Here is a 16,166-nt window from a genome sequence, read left to right as displayed (position 1 = left end):
TGGGGATGGAACTCAGAGGCATATAGTAGGGCTATCTTCCTGCTTACCTCTCCTGCAAGCTGAATGGAGCCTCATGAATTAAATCAAGTGAAAAATAGGAGAGGAACTCCCAAGTATCCCACAAAATCATGAGAAAAAAAGTAACTTTAAAATAGTTGCAGCCAGGTGTGGGGCTAGCATTTGGGAGGCTGAGACAGGAGGATGGCAGTTCGCAGACAGCCTCAGCTACTTAGTGAGGCCCTTTACAACTCAGTGAGACCCTGTTTCAAAATAAAGAGTAAAAAAAAAAATAAGGCTGAAGGTGTCGCTCAGAGGTAGAATGACCCTGGGTTCCATCCCCAGTACCGGGGGGGAAAAAAAAATTGCAGCTGGGCATGGTGGCACATGCTTGCAATCCCAGCATTTGTGGAGGTAGAATGCCTCTGGGCACCATTCCCAGTACTGCAAAAAAAAAAAAAAAAAAAAAAAAAAGCAGCCAAGCTTGCAATCCCAGTACATGGGAGGCTGAGACAGGAAGATCACAGGTTCACAGCTAGCCTCAGCTACTTAGGCCTTCTGCAACTTAGTGAGGCCCTGTTTCAAAATAAAGAATAAAATAGGGTTGAGGGAGTAGTGCAGAGATAAAATGCCTCTGGGTTCAATCCCAAGTAACACACACACACACACACACACACACACACACACACACACGTTGCTTCAGCCGGGAATGGTGGCGCATGCCGGTAATCCCAGTACTTGGGAGGTCAAGACAGGAGGATCACAGATTGTTGAGACAGGAGGATGACAGGTTGGAGAGCAGCCTCAGTAACTTAGACTCTCAGCAACCTAATGAGACCTTGTTTAAAAAAAAAAAAAAAGGACTAGGGGTGTAGCTTGAATGTAGAATACCCATGAGTTCAATCCCCAGTACCACGCATACACAAAAAATAGTTATTTTTCAAGCCACTAAATTTTGCGGTGACTTATTTCATGTTAATAGGTAACTGATATAAAGGCTTTTCTTACTGTTCTAGGATAAAGATAATATTCTGAAGTGCACTGTGAGGCCCTGTGTGCTCTGCCCTCTCATGCCTCATATTTTACTTCCATTCCTGCCTTAGGCACCTTGGCTTTGCAAACCAAACCTTTAGCTTGTGTTATGGTTTGGACCTTAAAAGTCCTGCAGAGGCTCATTACTGGAGTCCTGGTTTTCAGCTGATGATGCTCCCAATGGTAGAACCCTCAGGAGGTGGGGCCTAGCAGAAATTAGGTCACTGGAGTGTACCCTTGAAGGAGAAACTGGGACCGGGGCCAATATCATCTGGACTTCTGTTTCCTGACCACTAAGAGGTAAGCAGTTTGTTCTGTCTTCCATTTCTTCCACGATGTTCTGCCTCACCACAGGCCCAAAAGCAGCAGGGTCAAATAACCATGGAGTGAAAGCTGTAAAACTGGAAGGCAAAATAAATCTTCTTTTGAAGTCGTTTATTTCAGATATTTTGTCACAGCAACAGAAAGCTGACTAATACAGCTTGCACATTCCTTTCTGCCACAAGGCTTTTGCATATGCTATTCCCCTAACCCTCTCGCTTTCACATTAACACCTGCTCATCCATCTGCTCTTAGTGTGGCCTCACCGTGTCACATACCCGCTACAGACATTGTTAACACCATGTGCTTTCCTCTGGACTCGAGACAACTGAAGTTTGTATTTGGTTGGTGGTCATGTGATTAGCTCTCCTATCAGTAAACTGCACAAAGAGGGCTCTGAGTCTGTTTTTATTTTACCACTGTATCCCTGTACCATACCATAGTAGGACTCAGTAAATAAATACTTATTGAGTTCATTCATGAATAAGGTGGATGAGAAATACAGCAAAATGTTATATACAAAGAAGGTTCGAGGCCAGCCTCACCAACTTAGACCCTGTTCCAAAATAAAAAAATAAAAAAGGTCTGGAGGTGTAGCTCAAAGGTAGAAAAACCCCCGAATTCAATCCCCAGTACCAAAATAAAAGATAAAAGAGGGCTGGGCATGTAGCTTAGAAGTAGAATACTGCCAGGCGTGGTGGCGCACACTCTGAATCCCAGTGCTTGGGAGGCTGAGACAGGAGGATCGCGCAGGTTCGAAACCAGCCTCAGCTACTTGGTGAGGATCCCAGCAACCTAGTGAGACCTTGTTTCCAAATAAAATAGGATAGGTCCCATCCCTAGTAGTGCGCACACAAAAAAAGAAAAGAAGTAGAATACCCCTGGGTTCATTCTCCAAACACACACACACACACACACGGTATGACAGTGAGGGAAGGTTTTTTTTTTTTGGAAGGGGCTTCTAAACTACCCCTGAAGGTAATTCCACGAGGAATTGTTTTTTTTTTTAATGTGTTGTGCAATGGGGGAGGCAACATAATAAGACATGCATAACTCTCCAAGAGAACTATTTAAGGAGAATACTATTTTGAATTGATAAATTCTTGTGTGTTTGTTGCAGAAGAACTAATCATAGTTTAGTCATACGTTTTACTTCTTTGTTTCCTCCACAGTCTTCCAGAAGAGAAGAGTGGGAGATGATGGGGCGGATGTAACTATTCATTAGTTGATCCTCTTGGTTGCTAATCCAGTAAATGGCAAGCTGCTCTGTTCTCTCTTTGGGAAATTGGTTTGACTCTGTGTTCCCAACTTCGGGATCGAGGCAGGATGAGGAGGGGTAGAAGGGAGATGGTGAGGTTGTATTTAAGGAAGGCGGATCTCACCCTCCTCTGCTTTGTGATCTTTGAAGGTTGAAACTTCCCACCCACTTTCTGTCCCCAGGAAATCAGAGTCCTTTGGGGGAGAAAATAGGGACAGTATGTGACATTCCCTTTAAAAATTATAACTCCTAAACTAGGTGCAGTGACACATGCCTGTAATCCTAAGTACTTGAGAGGGTGAGACAGGAGGAGTACAGGTTGGAGGCCAGTATGTGGTAACTTGATGAGACCATGGGCAACTTAGCGAGACCTTGTTTTAGAGGCAGAGTGCACCTGGGTTCAATCCCCAATACCAAACAAACATATATAAATTTTAGCTGGGCGTGGTGGCGCACGCTTGTAATCCCTACGCTTGGGAGGCAGAGACAGGAGGATCGCACAGGTTCGAAGCCAGCTTCAGCTACTTAGTGAGGCTCTCAGCAACTTAGTGAGACCCTGTTTCCAAATAAAATATAAAAATAGGTCTGGGAATATAGCCTGGAGGTAGAAAGCCTCTGGGTTCCACCCCCAGTAACACCAAAATAAATAAATAACATTTTAAATAATAATTCCTTTCCTTCTCGCTGCATCCCTTCTACCAGAGACAGTTCTATGCTGTAACCTCTCCTCCACCAACTCTCAAAGCCTCAACCTCAGAAAAGACTCCCCTAGTCATGAGAAAACTTCTCAGATGGCTCCTTGGCATATGTGTGGGTCCTGGGGGAGAGGGAAAAAGAAGCACAACACAAGAGAATGGTAACTTCAGAAACAAAAAGGGCAAGTGTGTAAGGCAGCTGGGTCTTTCATAGAAAGAGGAGCAGCAAAGATAGGACAGCAGGTCACTAGGTGTTAAAGAAGGTCACAAGACCCCTGCCCGGGAAGCCGGCACCTATGTCCTTTTGGAGAACAGTGACCCAGAGTCTGATGAGGCCTGAGTCACTGAGTTGAAGGGAGAGAAAACTAGTGCTGAAAGCTTTCTAATGACAGGGGCAAAGAGGGCCAGGTATGTGAGACTGTGACCCTCCCAGTCCCCTGAATTCAGACACTCTGAAGACCAAGCTGAGATTTTATTTACAGTTCCCTGGGAAGGCTTACAGAAGAGGGGCCGCCATTATTGCTTTAGGGTTATTGCCAAGAGGAATCACAATCGTACTGTCAGATAGGAAGTCCAGCCTGAGACTCAAAAATTTGTCCCCAAACCTTTGTCAGCCTCATGTCTCTTCTGGAGACCCAAAGGCTGTCACTGATTCCTGCAGAACGCCGCCTGGCTTTGCTTTCCAAGGGCCACCCTGGCCACTTCCCAGCCCGCACGGTAGGTACATCTGCTCTTGAATTTCCCTCTGCCTTTGTTGATGCTGGGCCACCCTTAGCCCCTCTCTGCAAGAACTAAGTATTGCGGGAGTTCTAGAGTGAAGTCTTACCCTACCTCCGACCGAGAGGCAGAGTTTGGTTTCCTAAAGGTTATCATTTTCTTCCTGCCAGGACCAGCCTGGCTTCCTTCGTGTTGAATAACGTAAAGCCCCATTTGCTGTGTCCCAGATGACATTACGACTCACTTCTTACTAGGTTCTTACCCCTCGATGACATTTCAAGGGCCACTTTTGAGGTACTGCATGTTTCTTGTATCTGCCTGTTTTTTTTTTTTTTTTTCTGGGCCTCGGCAGTAAGGAGAAAAGGGCGCGAGACCAAATGGCAGAGAAGGGACGACCCGTAGCTCATGCCCGGGATTAGCAAGAAGGCCTACGGGACACAGCAGGGGGCGGGTGGACTACTTCCTCTCTCTAGCCCCCACCGCGGAAGGATATGGCTTTGTTCATGCGCATCGCTACTCGAAGCCGGGACTCGGTGGGCGGGGCCAGCCTGGCTCCGGCCGCTGCGCGGAGGGCTCCAGGGCGGGAGGGGGCGGGGCGGGGCGCGGTTCTCGGCGGGGCCGCGGCTCCGGGTTGGGTCCCTGCGCCCGCAGCGAACTATTTCTTGGAATGTGATTTGTTCCCCAGGAGCCCGTCTATCTCCATTACTAGCTGCGGCGTCAGCTGGCTCAGCACCTGGAGGAGAACGGGTGGGAAGAGCGGTACCTGCTGGGTCACCTAGGAAAGGCGTGCTGTTCAAGGTCCCGGGGAACACTACATTGGGCTCGGTAGCAAGGAATAAGGCGCCCCTGCGCCCCTGCTTCACCTTGTCGCCCTAGACCTCTCCCTGCAAAGTGAGGACTTTGTAGGGGGTTACCTCTCAAGGTTAGACAGCATCACCTTTACTTCTGGGGAAAGGGACAGAGATGGGCTCTGCCCGGAACCTCCAAACTCACCTGCAGGGCGCCCAGGTGTTCCAGCAGCTGCTCTGCACTTGACACCCCCAGCAACACGGAGCTGACACCTTCGCTGCGGAGACACCTGGCTGAGGCCAGAGGAGGACAGAGCTGAGGGGATGGGGCACACACACGCCTTCAGAGGAGTGTCTCTGAAGAAGAGGGTGCGCTCTAGGAAAAAGCCAGTCTTGGGCTTGGTTCGTGAGGTCCCTGGGGAAGACAGGGTCCGGGGCTGGCAGCGTCTCACCAATAGCAAGCTGGGCCACGGTGCAGCCCAGCTGGTGGGCAACGGGGAGAAGGTCCATGACTTTGGCTTGTCGCTTCTTGCCATCCTCGCTCTGCACTTTGTCCTTGAGCCACTGGTAGCCCTGAGGGCCAAGGAGAATCAGCAAAGGTCCCTACCACCACACGCGGCAGCCCAGAAAGCCTGGTCCTGCCACCCTGAGCCCCCAGCCTCACCTTGAGGGTGGCCCTGCAGGTGTCTGGGACACGCCCGTCGTACTTGCTAGTAATGAGGCCACAGGCCAAAGGAGACCAAGCGACTGAGCCGACACCTAGGAGCAAGAGGGTTGTGCGTGGGAAAGGGACCTAGGATGGGGGGGGGGAGGGCGAGAGAAAGGGAGGGTCGTGGGGCTGCACACCAATCTTGTGGTAGAGCTCGGGCAGCTGCATCTCCACCTTCTCCCTCTGAAACAGGTGGTGCTCTGCTTGTTCACACACCGGAGGAATCAGATTAAACTGCCTGGCCATGGAGTAGGCCTCCTGGGTCGGGGTGGGGAGGAGAGGAGAGTCAGAGCACTCCTGTTTTTGTGCCCTCCCCTTCCCAGCACAGTGCAGCTGGGAGTGATCATGTGGAAAGTGGGAGCCCGTTGTGGGATGGGGGCTGTGGGGTCACATACCATGATTTCTGCAGCCCCCCATCGAGAAGTCCCCCAGTATAGGGCCAGGCCCTGGTTGATGACGTAGGTCATGGCTCGGACAATCTCTAGGCACACAGGAAAGGGAGAGTCTCAATGTCACACCCCTGGCATCTGCCAGATTTGCAGGCCTTTGCCTGCCCTGCCGAGATCCCCCGGCATCTCTGTGCATCCAGAGAGCTCTGCATCTGCCTTTTGCTGTGCCCCCTGTCCAGGTCTGGAGGTTGGAGCCTCTGTTGTGGAGCAGGGGAGGCCTTCTGAACAGGGCTGGCTTTTGCTGAGGGTTGGAGGTAGTGCTTGTGTTTGGAGGGTGGTAGAGTTTGGGAGTGCTGTTTTTACCCTCCATAGGACTGTTAGGGTCTGAGCGATTGGCAAAGACGATGTCCACATATCCTAGCTGGAGGCGTTCCAGGGATCCTCGCAAGCCTGGAGGTGAGGGTGGGGAGAGGAAGGCAAGTACCTGAGCTCCAGTTTACTAGGAACTCACACCTTACCCTCCTGCCATGGCCACCTAATTCATAGCTTCAGAAAGTCCCCAGTCTCTCCTCCAACTTTCAAGTCCAGTCCCTTCTCTCACCTTCGATGATGTGTTTGCGGCTTAAGCCTCGCTCAGTTTCTGCCCTGTAGGAAAAGGAATGTCAGAAAGTTGAGGCTGACAAGATAGGGCCGGCCTGGAGCCAGCAGGAACTGGGATGGCACAGATCCTCACAGGCAGGATGTAGACCTGGGGGGCAGGTGCAGGACAGGGGCCCACCCCAGACACCCTCACACATTCCTCGTGTGCCTTCTTCCCAGTCACAGTGGTGCATGCACTTACTGTCCTCCCCAAAAAATCTTGGTGGTGATGACGTAGCTCGATCTCCTGGAAAAAGGGAAATGGGAGGACCAGCGAGAAAAAGATTTTTAGAAGATCATGGCCCCAACAACCCTCAAAACAGTCTCAAGCCAGGCGTGGCGGGGCACTGCAGGATTGCAGGCTCAAGGACAGCCTCGGCAAGTAGTGAGACTTTCATCAACCTAGTGAGACCTTGTTTTCAAACAAAAATAAAGTAGGGCTGGGAGTGCAGCTTGGAGGTAGAATGCCTCTGGGCTCAATTCCCAGTACCATTCACCCCAACAAACAAACAAATGAACAAACAAACAAACAACCCCACAGTCTCACCTCCAACCTTTGCTCTTCAGGATGTTGCCGAGGGTTCTTTCAGCCCTGGTAGAAAGACAATGAAAAGGCACTTGGGTCCTTCCAAGGTGGATCTATTCTTTCCCTTCCTCCCCATCTTTTTCTCTTTTAAAGAACAAAATCCATGGACCCACATTTGGGTTCCCAGCTCCATGTGAATGAATAAGAGAGGCTCCTGGAGCTAGGGACGGAGTCAAATAGTTTTCATTCATTAATTCAACAACTATCTGTTGTGCATCAACTATGTACCAAGCCCTGTTATGGGTTCTAAAGGGACAAAGTAGGCCGGGCATGGTGGTGCATGCCTATAATCCCAGAATTTAGAAGGTGGAGACAGGAGGATTGCAAGTTCAAGGCCAGTCTCAGCAAATTAGTGAGAGCCTCAGCAATTTAGACTCTGTTTCAAAAAAAAAAAAAATACGCCAGGTGTGGTGGCACATGCCTATAATTCTGGTATTTAGGAGGCCGAGACAGGATTGTGGGTTCCAGGACAGCCTCAGCAATTTGTGAGATCCTTTCTCAAAATAAATAAGTAAAGCCGGCCATGGTGGTGCATGCTAGTAATCCCCATGCTTGGGAGTCTGAGACAGGAGGATTGTGCAGGTTCGAAGCCAGCCTCAGCTACTTAGGCTCTCAGCAACTTAGTGAGACCCTGTTTCCAAATAAAATATAAAATAGATCTGGGAGTATAGTCCAGAGGTAGAAAGCCCCTGGGTTCTACCCCCAGTAACACAAATACATACATACATACATACATACATACATACATAGGGCTGAGAGTGTAGCTTAGAGGTAGAATGTCTCTGGGTTCAATCCCCAGCATCACTAAATAAATAATAAGCTGGGGCTGATAGTGCATGTCTGTAATCGCAATACTTGGGAGGCTGAGACAGGAGGATTGCAGGTCTGAAGTCAGCCTCAGCAATTTGGGGAGGCCCTAAGCAATTTAATTTTTCTTTCTTTCTTTCTTTCTTTCTTTCTTTTTTTTTTTTTTTTTTTTTTGCGGTACTGGGAATTGAACCCAGAGACATTGTACCTCCAAGCTCTACCCCCAACCTGTTTTTTATTCTTTATTTTTGAAACAGCGTCTTACTAAGTTGAGGAGGGCCTCACTAAGTAGCTGAGGCTGTCCAGGAACCACGATCCTCCTGTCTCAGCCTCCCAAGTACTGGGATTACAAGCATGCACCACCATGCCCAGCCCCTTTTTCAAAATAAAAATGAAATAGGGGTGGGAAAGCTGGGAATGGTCTTGTGTGCCTGTAACTGCAGTACCTGAGAGGGTGAGACAGGGGAGTCACAAGTTTGAGGCAAGCCCCAGCAATTTCGTGAGACTCTCAGCAACTTTGTGAGACCCCGTTTCTTTTTTTGTTTTTTTTTGCAGTACTGAGGATGGAACCTAGGGGCATTCTACTTCTGAGCTACACCCCTAGCTCTATTTTTTATTCTTTATTTTGAAACCGGATCTCACTGAGTTGCAAGGTGCCTCACTAAGTACCTCAGGCTGTCCGTGAACCACGATCCTCCTGTCTCAGCCCTCCCAAATGCTGGGATTACAAGCGTGTGCCACCACGCCCGGCATGAGACCCCGTTTCAAAAACAAAAACAGGCCGGGCACGGTGGCACAGGCCTGGAATTCCAGTACTTGGGAGGCTGAGACCAGAGGATCACAGGCTCAGGGAGCCTCAGCAACCTCATGAGGCCCTCTACAACTTAGTGAGACCCAGTTTCCAAACAAAAAAATAAAGCTGGGCGAGGTAGCGCACACTTGTAATCCTAGTATTTGAGAGGCTGAGACAGGAGTATGGAAGGTTCCTGGCCAGCCTCAGCCACTTAGTGAAGCCCTCCACCACTTATTGAGACCCTGTTCCACAAAATAAAGGATAAAAAATAGGGCTGGGGGTGTAGCGCAGAGGTAGAATGCCCTTGGGGTTCAATCCCCAGTACTACAAAAATAAATAAGTAAACAAATAAATAAGTAAAATAGGGCTGGAGGTACAGCTCATAGGTAGACTGTCCTTGGGTTCTGTGCCCAGTATCACAAAAATGGGCTGGGGGTATAGCTTGGAGGTAGAATTCCCTTGGGTTCAATCCCCAGAACCGAAGGGGGGGGGAAGGGCTGGAGTTGTAGCTCAGCAGTAGAACGCCCCTGTGTTCAGGCCCCAGTACCAAATAAATAAATAAACAAACAGAATAGGACAAGAAGAGAGGGACAGGCCAGTGGAACAAGGGAGGACCCCGCCTCGTCTAGTTTCCACCATCTGGGTTGCCCAGCCCTCCTCTTCCACTTCTCTGAATCTCCGCAAAATCCCATCCACCCTCCTAAGTTCAGCTTGGATTCTGCCTCATTCATAGAATGTTCTTTGATGGCCACAGTCTATGATCAGTCCTTCTTGCCAATTTCCATCCAATTGGTTACACAATTTAGCACATAATTATTAACTAACTTGTGACAAGTCTTAAATTGTTAAGGTGAACTGTTACTGAAATGTTTTACTGTTGTCTCATATTTTCTGTGTGTGTGTGTGTGTGTGTGTGTGTGTGTGTGTGTGTGTGTGTGTGAGACTGAGAGTTGAATGCAGGGGAATTCTACCTCCAAGCCACACCTCCACCCCTGTTTTTTATTTGGAAACAGTGTCTTGCTAAGTTGCTGAGAATCTCTTTGTTGCTGAGGCTGGTGTGTGTGTGTGTGTGTGTGTGTGTGTGTGTGTGTGTGTGTGTGTGTGTGTTGTGTGTGGTACTGGGGATTGAACTCAGAAGCATTCTACCTCTGAGCTAAACCCCCAGCCCAATTTTTTCTTATTTGGAAACAGGGACTCTGAAGTTGTGGAGGGCCTCACTAAGTGGTTGAGGCTGGCTTTTTCGAAACTGTGATCCTCCTGTCTCAGCCTCCCAAGTACTGGCTGGGATTATAGGTATGTGCTACCATGCCTGGCATCTCCTCTCTTTGTTTAACTACATAGGGTATGCACTTTCTTCTAGTACTGGGGATGGGGATGAAACCCAGGGCCTTGCATGTGCTGCACAAATACTCTACCGTTAAGCCACCTCGCCAGCCCACTGTGTACTTTTTGAGAGCATACTGATTTCATATGAGAAGCAGTGCCTGCATTTGGTAGGCTCCATGGAGGGGCTTTGGGAAGAGCAAGACCAGTTCCGTGGATGGGAAGCTTCCTTCAGATTCCCTTGAGTAGTGAATATGGTCGCCTTAACCAGTGATTAACAAACGGTGTGTCAGAAGGCAGTATGATGTGTGACGGAAGCTCACAGGAGGTAGAAACCAATGTGGGGAGTTGGATGAAGGCTTCTTGGAGGAGCTGACATTGGGGTCAAGTCTTGAAGATGAGCAAACGTGTTTGCAAGATGGAGAAGAAGCAAGGCAGGCCATTCTAGGTTTTTAGCTACTCCCAGTGGGAAGCCATAAGCATGTGATTTGACATGGTATGTTTGAAAATCCAGCTGTACAGTCTTCACATACTTGCACATGACTGATGCCCAGGATATATTTGTTGGTTTTATTTAATGTGACTGTACAGTATGCCCATTGATTGACCTCTAAAGTAGAAGGGACTGATGTTGGGACTACAATTCCCATAATGCTTTGGGGGCACATGTGCCAAAAGCCTGGACCTTAATTTTCCCAGAATTCCCAGAGTTCTTTAGAGGGAAGCAAGAAGCCCTGATGTTCTCTCAGCCTCTAAATGTAACTTAGTTCTTTCTCCCCAGTCCTTACTTTCCTGCTGCATACACTTCAGCGGTGTCAAACAGGTTTACACCGTGCTCGTAGGCCACTGTCAGCACATCCTCTGCTGTCTGGGAAGGTGAAAGAGTTGAGATCAGCCACTGCTTAGGCTACTCCTGAGTTACTGCTCTCACTGCACTCTGACCCATGGCACCTCAGCTCTGGTTTCCACATTCTCTCCCTCCCCCACCCTCAGATCCCTCATTCGCCATGGTGGTCCAAACCCCTATCCAGGTCCACTCCTCCCTTTCCTGACTTCCTCACCACCATGACCCCACTTGGCTTCTAGGTCCCATCATTTATACCTCATCCGAGATCTGAGACCCAAATGTGACCCAGGTACCTGAAAGAGAGACGCCAGGCACATGAGGGACCACCATGGGAGGCAGGCCATGAAACAATGCCCCCTTCCCTTAATTCCCGTTCGACTCACCCAGCCCAAGACAGGACACCCGAAGACCAGACTTTCCTAGGTTCCTGCAGGATACAGAAGCAGCAAGAAAGGGTGGGACTTCCATTAGGGACCCAGATCATCAGCCCTCAGCTCTACTTCCAGACTGAGAAGCCCACAAGGCACCTCAGTCCAAAGAAACTAGTATCAGTGGGCCTACGGGATTGGCAGTGCCGTTCCCAAAGCAGGTTCCCTAGGAATATTGTTGAAAGAACAAGTGAACAAATAAACGTTCTTCTGGAGCCAGTGTCCAGTGCCTTGGCGCCCTCCTGTCACACTGAAGATGTGCTATCTGGTTTTGTCTTTCTTCTGGGTGAGTTGGTACTGCCTGTGTTTGAATCGTTTCTGTGTTGACCAGGGGGCTTCCGGGAATGTGGCTGGCTGTGGTGAGCTTGTGACAATAGGTTCTCAGAGAATGCCTCATTAAAGGATAACGCCCGGGTGGAAGAGGTAAACCAAGTCAAATTCAAGTACTCAGACAGGCAAGAGTCCCTGGCTAGGCTGGGCAGGTGGGACTCCAGCAATGACAGATAGGAGACCTGGGGGAGGGGGAGTGTAATGGGAAAGCCTGGGTCTCCCCATCCCCTTCTCTGCCTCTGTGGCTTGTGAAGACTGTGAACCAGAGACCCTCCTCCTCCTAAGGGGCCCCTCCCAACTTCCAATCAGGGCTGCCACAGAGGGAATCAGATTCCTCAGGTGACAAAGCCAGGTCAGATCAGTGGCCTCAGCTCACTCCAAGCGGCAGCCTCTCCCCTTCCCCTACTGAGAGTTTGGAGAGCCCCTGGCCTTCGGTTCTCTGAGATAAAGTGAAATTTCCACCCCACCCCCACCCAGCCCCTGTCCCTGGGGATGGACCATGCAGTCCACCTACCCAATGACTCCATTCCCCTCCCCATCCTAAAGGTCGCAGAAGACGGGTCCTCAGGCGGGTGGGGGCAGTATCTGGGTCAGGCACCCCAGCAGGCCAGAGTGAGAAGCTGTTTCCCTCCCTCCTCTCCCCAGGTCGCCGACCCAAGGACACTCCATGGAGGGGCACAGCTGGAGATCCGAGCGTCCCTGCCTTCCTAGGGGCGAGGAGGGACGCTCAGGGGCATCCCTGGTTCTGAGAGCACTTGGTCAACCGGGGTAAACTCCATCCTCTCAGAGTTAGGGATATTGACGGAGACCAAGAGAAGGACCTAGAAAGAGAGCGCCAGCGACGGGAAGAAGAGATGGAAGGAACGGGGACCTTCTTAGCGAAGTTTGAAGGGGTCTTGGCGGACACCCCAGGAGCCTCAGGGGTCCCGAGAGGGAGGCGAGCGGGCGGGCTGCCCGGCCACCCCATACCTGTATTTCATGCCAGTGCTCCGGCCGGTGCTCTCTCGGAGGGCCCCAGCGGGCGCTGGGGGCCGGGGGACAAGTGCGACTCGGGCCTTTGGGCCCGACCCGCCACCCCCGGGAGGATTCCCGTGCCCCCCGCCGACTGGCCCTCCATTACCGCCCCCGGGGCCCGGCCGGGGTCCACACAGGCGGTCCTCACTGCTCCGGCTGCGAAGGTTCTGCTCCGTACACGCGATGGACACCTGCATGCCGCCGGCCGGGCGGGGGAGGGGGCTCCGAGGGGGCGGGAGGGCGGGCGCCCGGGGCTGCAGGGGGCGACCCCGGGGAGCGGGCAGGCCCGGCCGGCTGCAGGCTCGGGCCCGCGGGGGCCGCTGCTGGAGGTCGCGGGGTTTGCGGCGGGAAGGGTGAAACGCGAGGGGCGTCCGGAGTGGAGCTATGCAGACACCGGGGGCGCGGGCTCAGGGAGTGAGCGGGAGAAGTGGAGAAGGGGAAAGGCGGAGGGCGGTCCCCAGCGGGCAGGGACCCGGGCCGAGGGGTGGCGGGAGAGGGATGCCACTTCGGCGAACCGCAGCGGGACCCGCCGGGCTCCCAGCCGCGTCTGCAGCCAGCCCAGCTCATCAGCATGCAGGCCCCGCCCCTCATCTGCATAGAGCCGCCCGCCTCCTTCCTACCCCGCGCCGCTGCCGAGGCCCCGCCCACCACCGCTGGGCGATTATCAGTGCGCTCCCGGGAGTGCGAGCTAGGATCCTAGGAGTGTGGCTCCCGCATCCTCCAGCCCCGAGGGTCTCAGTGGGAAGGGATTATGTCCCACGGAAAACTTATCGCAAGGTTTGGAGGCATTTTTATTGTCACCACTGGAGGTCAGAAAGGATATACTACCCTACAACACACACACACATACACACACACACACACACACACACACACACAATCCAGCTCAACATATCAAGTTCTGCTGTTGAGAAATCCATTTGCAAAACCTCCTTGTAGTCTTGGAGGTAGGGTGGCCACTCTAGTTTCCCCTTCAAGTGATCCAGGAAGGCCCACTCACAAACTGACTCGCTCAGGCTGCAGAGTAACAAAAAGTTTTATTCTGTCTTCTCACAGTATCACAGTGTCGGGGAGGGGATAAAACTGGACACCGGTTCCGGTTTGGAGATTTATGGGCTTCATTATGGCGACATGAGGGGCAAGAGAGAGGGTGGCAAGCCTTTAGACTGTTGTGGGGGTTAACTAGAGGGGCTTACAGCAGGGGCCCTCTGGTGCCACGGGTAGGAAGGGCTCCAAGCAGTCCCAAATTCTCCTGAGGGGTGAAGTAGGGTGCTTCAGCCAGCTCTTGCAGAGAAGAAGGGCAGAGAGCGTATATAAGAGTCCAGCCGGGATCGGAAGAGCTCACTTTGCACAGTTTGGCCCAGCGGGCACAGGGGATTCTTCACCACCAGCTCCACATACAGCTGTAGAGAGGAAGAATGTGAGAGATGGGCTTTGCACATTTTTCATTTTCAACCCCAAATCTAATAGAACCTCGGGGATATATGAATAAAAAAGGAATCAGGACAAGGAGGCAAACTTCACTTAGGAAAAACTGGGGGTGGGAGTGTTTTTTTTTTTTAAGGACCTAAAGAACTCAGAGAAAACTATGAGTTCAACCAAAATATGATACTGTTGGATTAAGCAGGAAACCTGAGAGCCTCCTGGGGTTCTGACTGTGGCTAAGGGGCTCGAGTAGAAGGGTCCCCTGGGCTGACACTGACCGCACTGTAGATGTGGTGCAGCACATCTCGGATGGGTCCCACACCCAAGTCAGTATTCATGACCACCTTGATCCCAGTGGGTGTTTCGTAGTAATGGAGTTTGTAACGGCTAGTTTGGAAGGCCAGGAAGCCATCCTTCCTGCAGAGATGAGGAGGATGTTAAAGATGAGAGTGGAATCTCTCTCAAAGAAATACTTCTATCAGGTGTGGTGGCACACGCTTGTAATTCCAGTATTTGGGAGGCAGACACCGGAGGATGGCAGTTCGCAGACAGCCTCAGCTACTTAGTGAAGTCCCTTACAATTCAGTGAGACCCTGTTTCAAAAATAAAGAATAAAAAATTAGGGCTGGGGGTGTTGCTCAGAGGAAGAATGCTCCTGGGTTCCATCCCCAGTACCACCACCACCACCACCACCACAAGAACAACAAAAATACTTCTAAGCTGGGTGTGGTGGTCACGCGCGTAATCCCAGTACTTGTGAGACTGAGACAGGAGGATCACAGGTTTGCAGCCAGCCTCAGCTACTTGGGGAGGCCCTCTGCAACTGAGTGAGACCATGTTTCAAAATAAAGAATTAAAAAATAGGGCTGGGAGTGTAGCTCAGAGGTAGAATGTCCCTGGGTTCAGTCCCCAGTACCGCGAGGAGGAGGAGGAGGAGGAGGAGGAGGAGGAGGAGGAGGAGGAGGAGGAGTTGTAGTAGTAGTTGTTATTGTTGCTCTCATCTCCTTAAGGTCTATTGCTCTTGGTCTAAACACACGGTTTGTAGCCTGAACACCTCCCATCTTTACCCCTTAACTCTAGGTGCTCCCTGGTCCCAACCGCTTTACTTTCAGATCTTCCCCACTGCCGCATCTGCCAGCTTTGAAACTCGCTCTAAGCCTCTCTTTCGAATTCTTCCTCCCCTCTCTGGGGACCTCCCTCCCTCTCATTGCAGAAAGCACACCCCCATCCCAAATTCCCAAGGCCAGCCCTCCTTCTTACGGCGTACATGTCTAGCGGGGACATCTTGCTGACAAACGAGCGGATAGAGAAGAGCATCCCGTACATCAGCTTGTACTCCTGGAAGAAGGACAGAGTTAAGTTTGAGTTGTCGAGGGAGACAGGGTGGGGAATGGGAGCCGGCGGGGATTTTGAGGAAAGGGGCTAGGCCGGGACTATGTGCCTTTGGAGCTGCGCGATCGTCCAGACTGCAGCCAGGGCCCCCTCGTCACCTCCTCCTTGGGGATCCCCGCTTGCTTCTTGCGGTGCCACTCGCTGTAGTGCAGACACACTCCATTCCGGTCAAATAGGTACAGGTTATGGACAGTCATCTGCAGGACAGGGAGTGTGGGCCTCGCTCCAGGACCGTCCCGCTCCGGTTCTCCGCCGCGGATGCCCCCAAACAGGTGGAGCCCCCACCCCCGAACTCACCGGAATCGCTCTGAAAGCCCGAGCCTAGCCACTTCCGGTTTCTGAGCGAGGCCCCGCCCCGTTGGTCCCCAACTCCTCTCGTCAGACTCCGCCTTCCTCCATCAACCAATCCCTGGCCGCCGGGGCCGCGCACGCGCGCCCAGTCGCCCAGGCTTCTGAAGCCTGAGCGGCCGCCTGCCTGCCGTCGCGGGCGGGTGACGTCATCGGGGAGAGAGGCGGGGCGGCCGGGCGGCTGCAACGGTTTTAAGTGTGGAGGACCGCGGGAGCGGGGGCTCGGTCTCTACCCGCCCGGGCTCAGGGGTGGGGGCAGTTCCTCTCTCCTCCTTGGCAAAGTGGGGGCTGAGGACTGGAGGTGCGGAGGGTGATCGGAACCGGGTGG

General features: G+C 51.8%; 2 protein-coding genes and 1 long non-coding RNA gene across 3 annotated transcripts in view; 1 reads left to right on the top strand and 2 right to left on the bottom strand.

Moving 5' to 3' along the window:
• The window catches only part of LOC308275117, a 562,357-nt gene that overhangs the window by 502,887 nt on the left and 43,304 nt on the right, over window positions 1-16,166 (top strand). The gene's annotated exons all lie outside the window — the stretch shown is intronic.
• On the bottom strand, window positions 4,676-12,870 carry KCNAB3 (potassium voltage-gated channel subfamily A regulatory beta subunit 3; the record flags this gene model as incomplete). The annotated part of the gene is made up of 14 exons (XM_080713114.1): window positions 4,676-4,753; window positions 5,014-5,102; window positions 5,261-5,381; window positions 5,473-5,567; window positions 5,655-5,775; window positions 5,913-5,998; window positions 6,270-6,356; window positions 6,508-6,551; window positions 6,748-6,792; window positions 7,093-7,137; window positions 10,843-10,922; window positions 11,157-11,194; window positions 11,285-11,328; window positions 12,629-12,870. 14 exons carry the CDS (start codon window positions 12,868-12,870, stop codon window positions 4,676-4,678), a joined length of 1,215 nt encoding a protein of 404 aa, XP_080569240.1.
• Window positions 13,948-15,687, bottom strand: TRAPPC1 (trafficking protein particle complex subunit 1; the record flags this gene model as incomplete). The annotated part of the gene is made up of 4 exons (XM_080712191.1): window positions 13,948-14,076; window positions 14,377-14,515; window positions 15,366-15,436; window positions 15,589-15,687. 4 exons carry the CDS (start codon window positions 15,685-15,687, stop codon window positions 13,948-13,950), a joined length of 438 nt encoding a protein of 145 aa, XP_080568317.1.

Source organism: Muscardinus avellanarius, assembly GCF_963383645.1.
Source record: "Muscardinus avellanarius genome assembly, chromosome: 16".
NCBI classification, from domain to species: domain Eukaryota; kingdom Metazoa; phylum Chordata; class Mammalia; order Rodentia; family Gliridae; genus Muscardinus; species Muscardinus avellanarius.
Note: the sequence above shows the minus strand (reverse complement) of the source record. Positions and strands in the feature narration are given on the sequence as shown.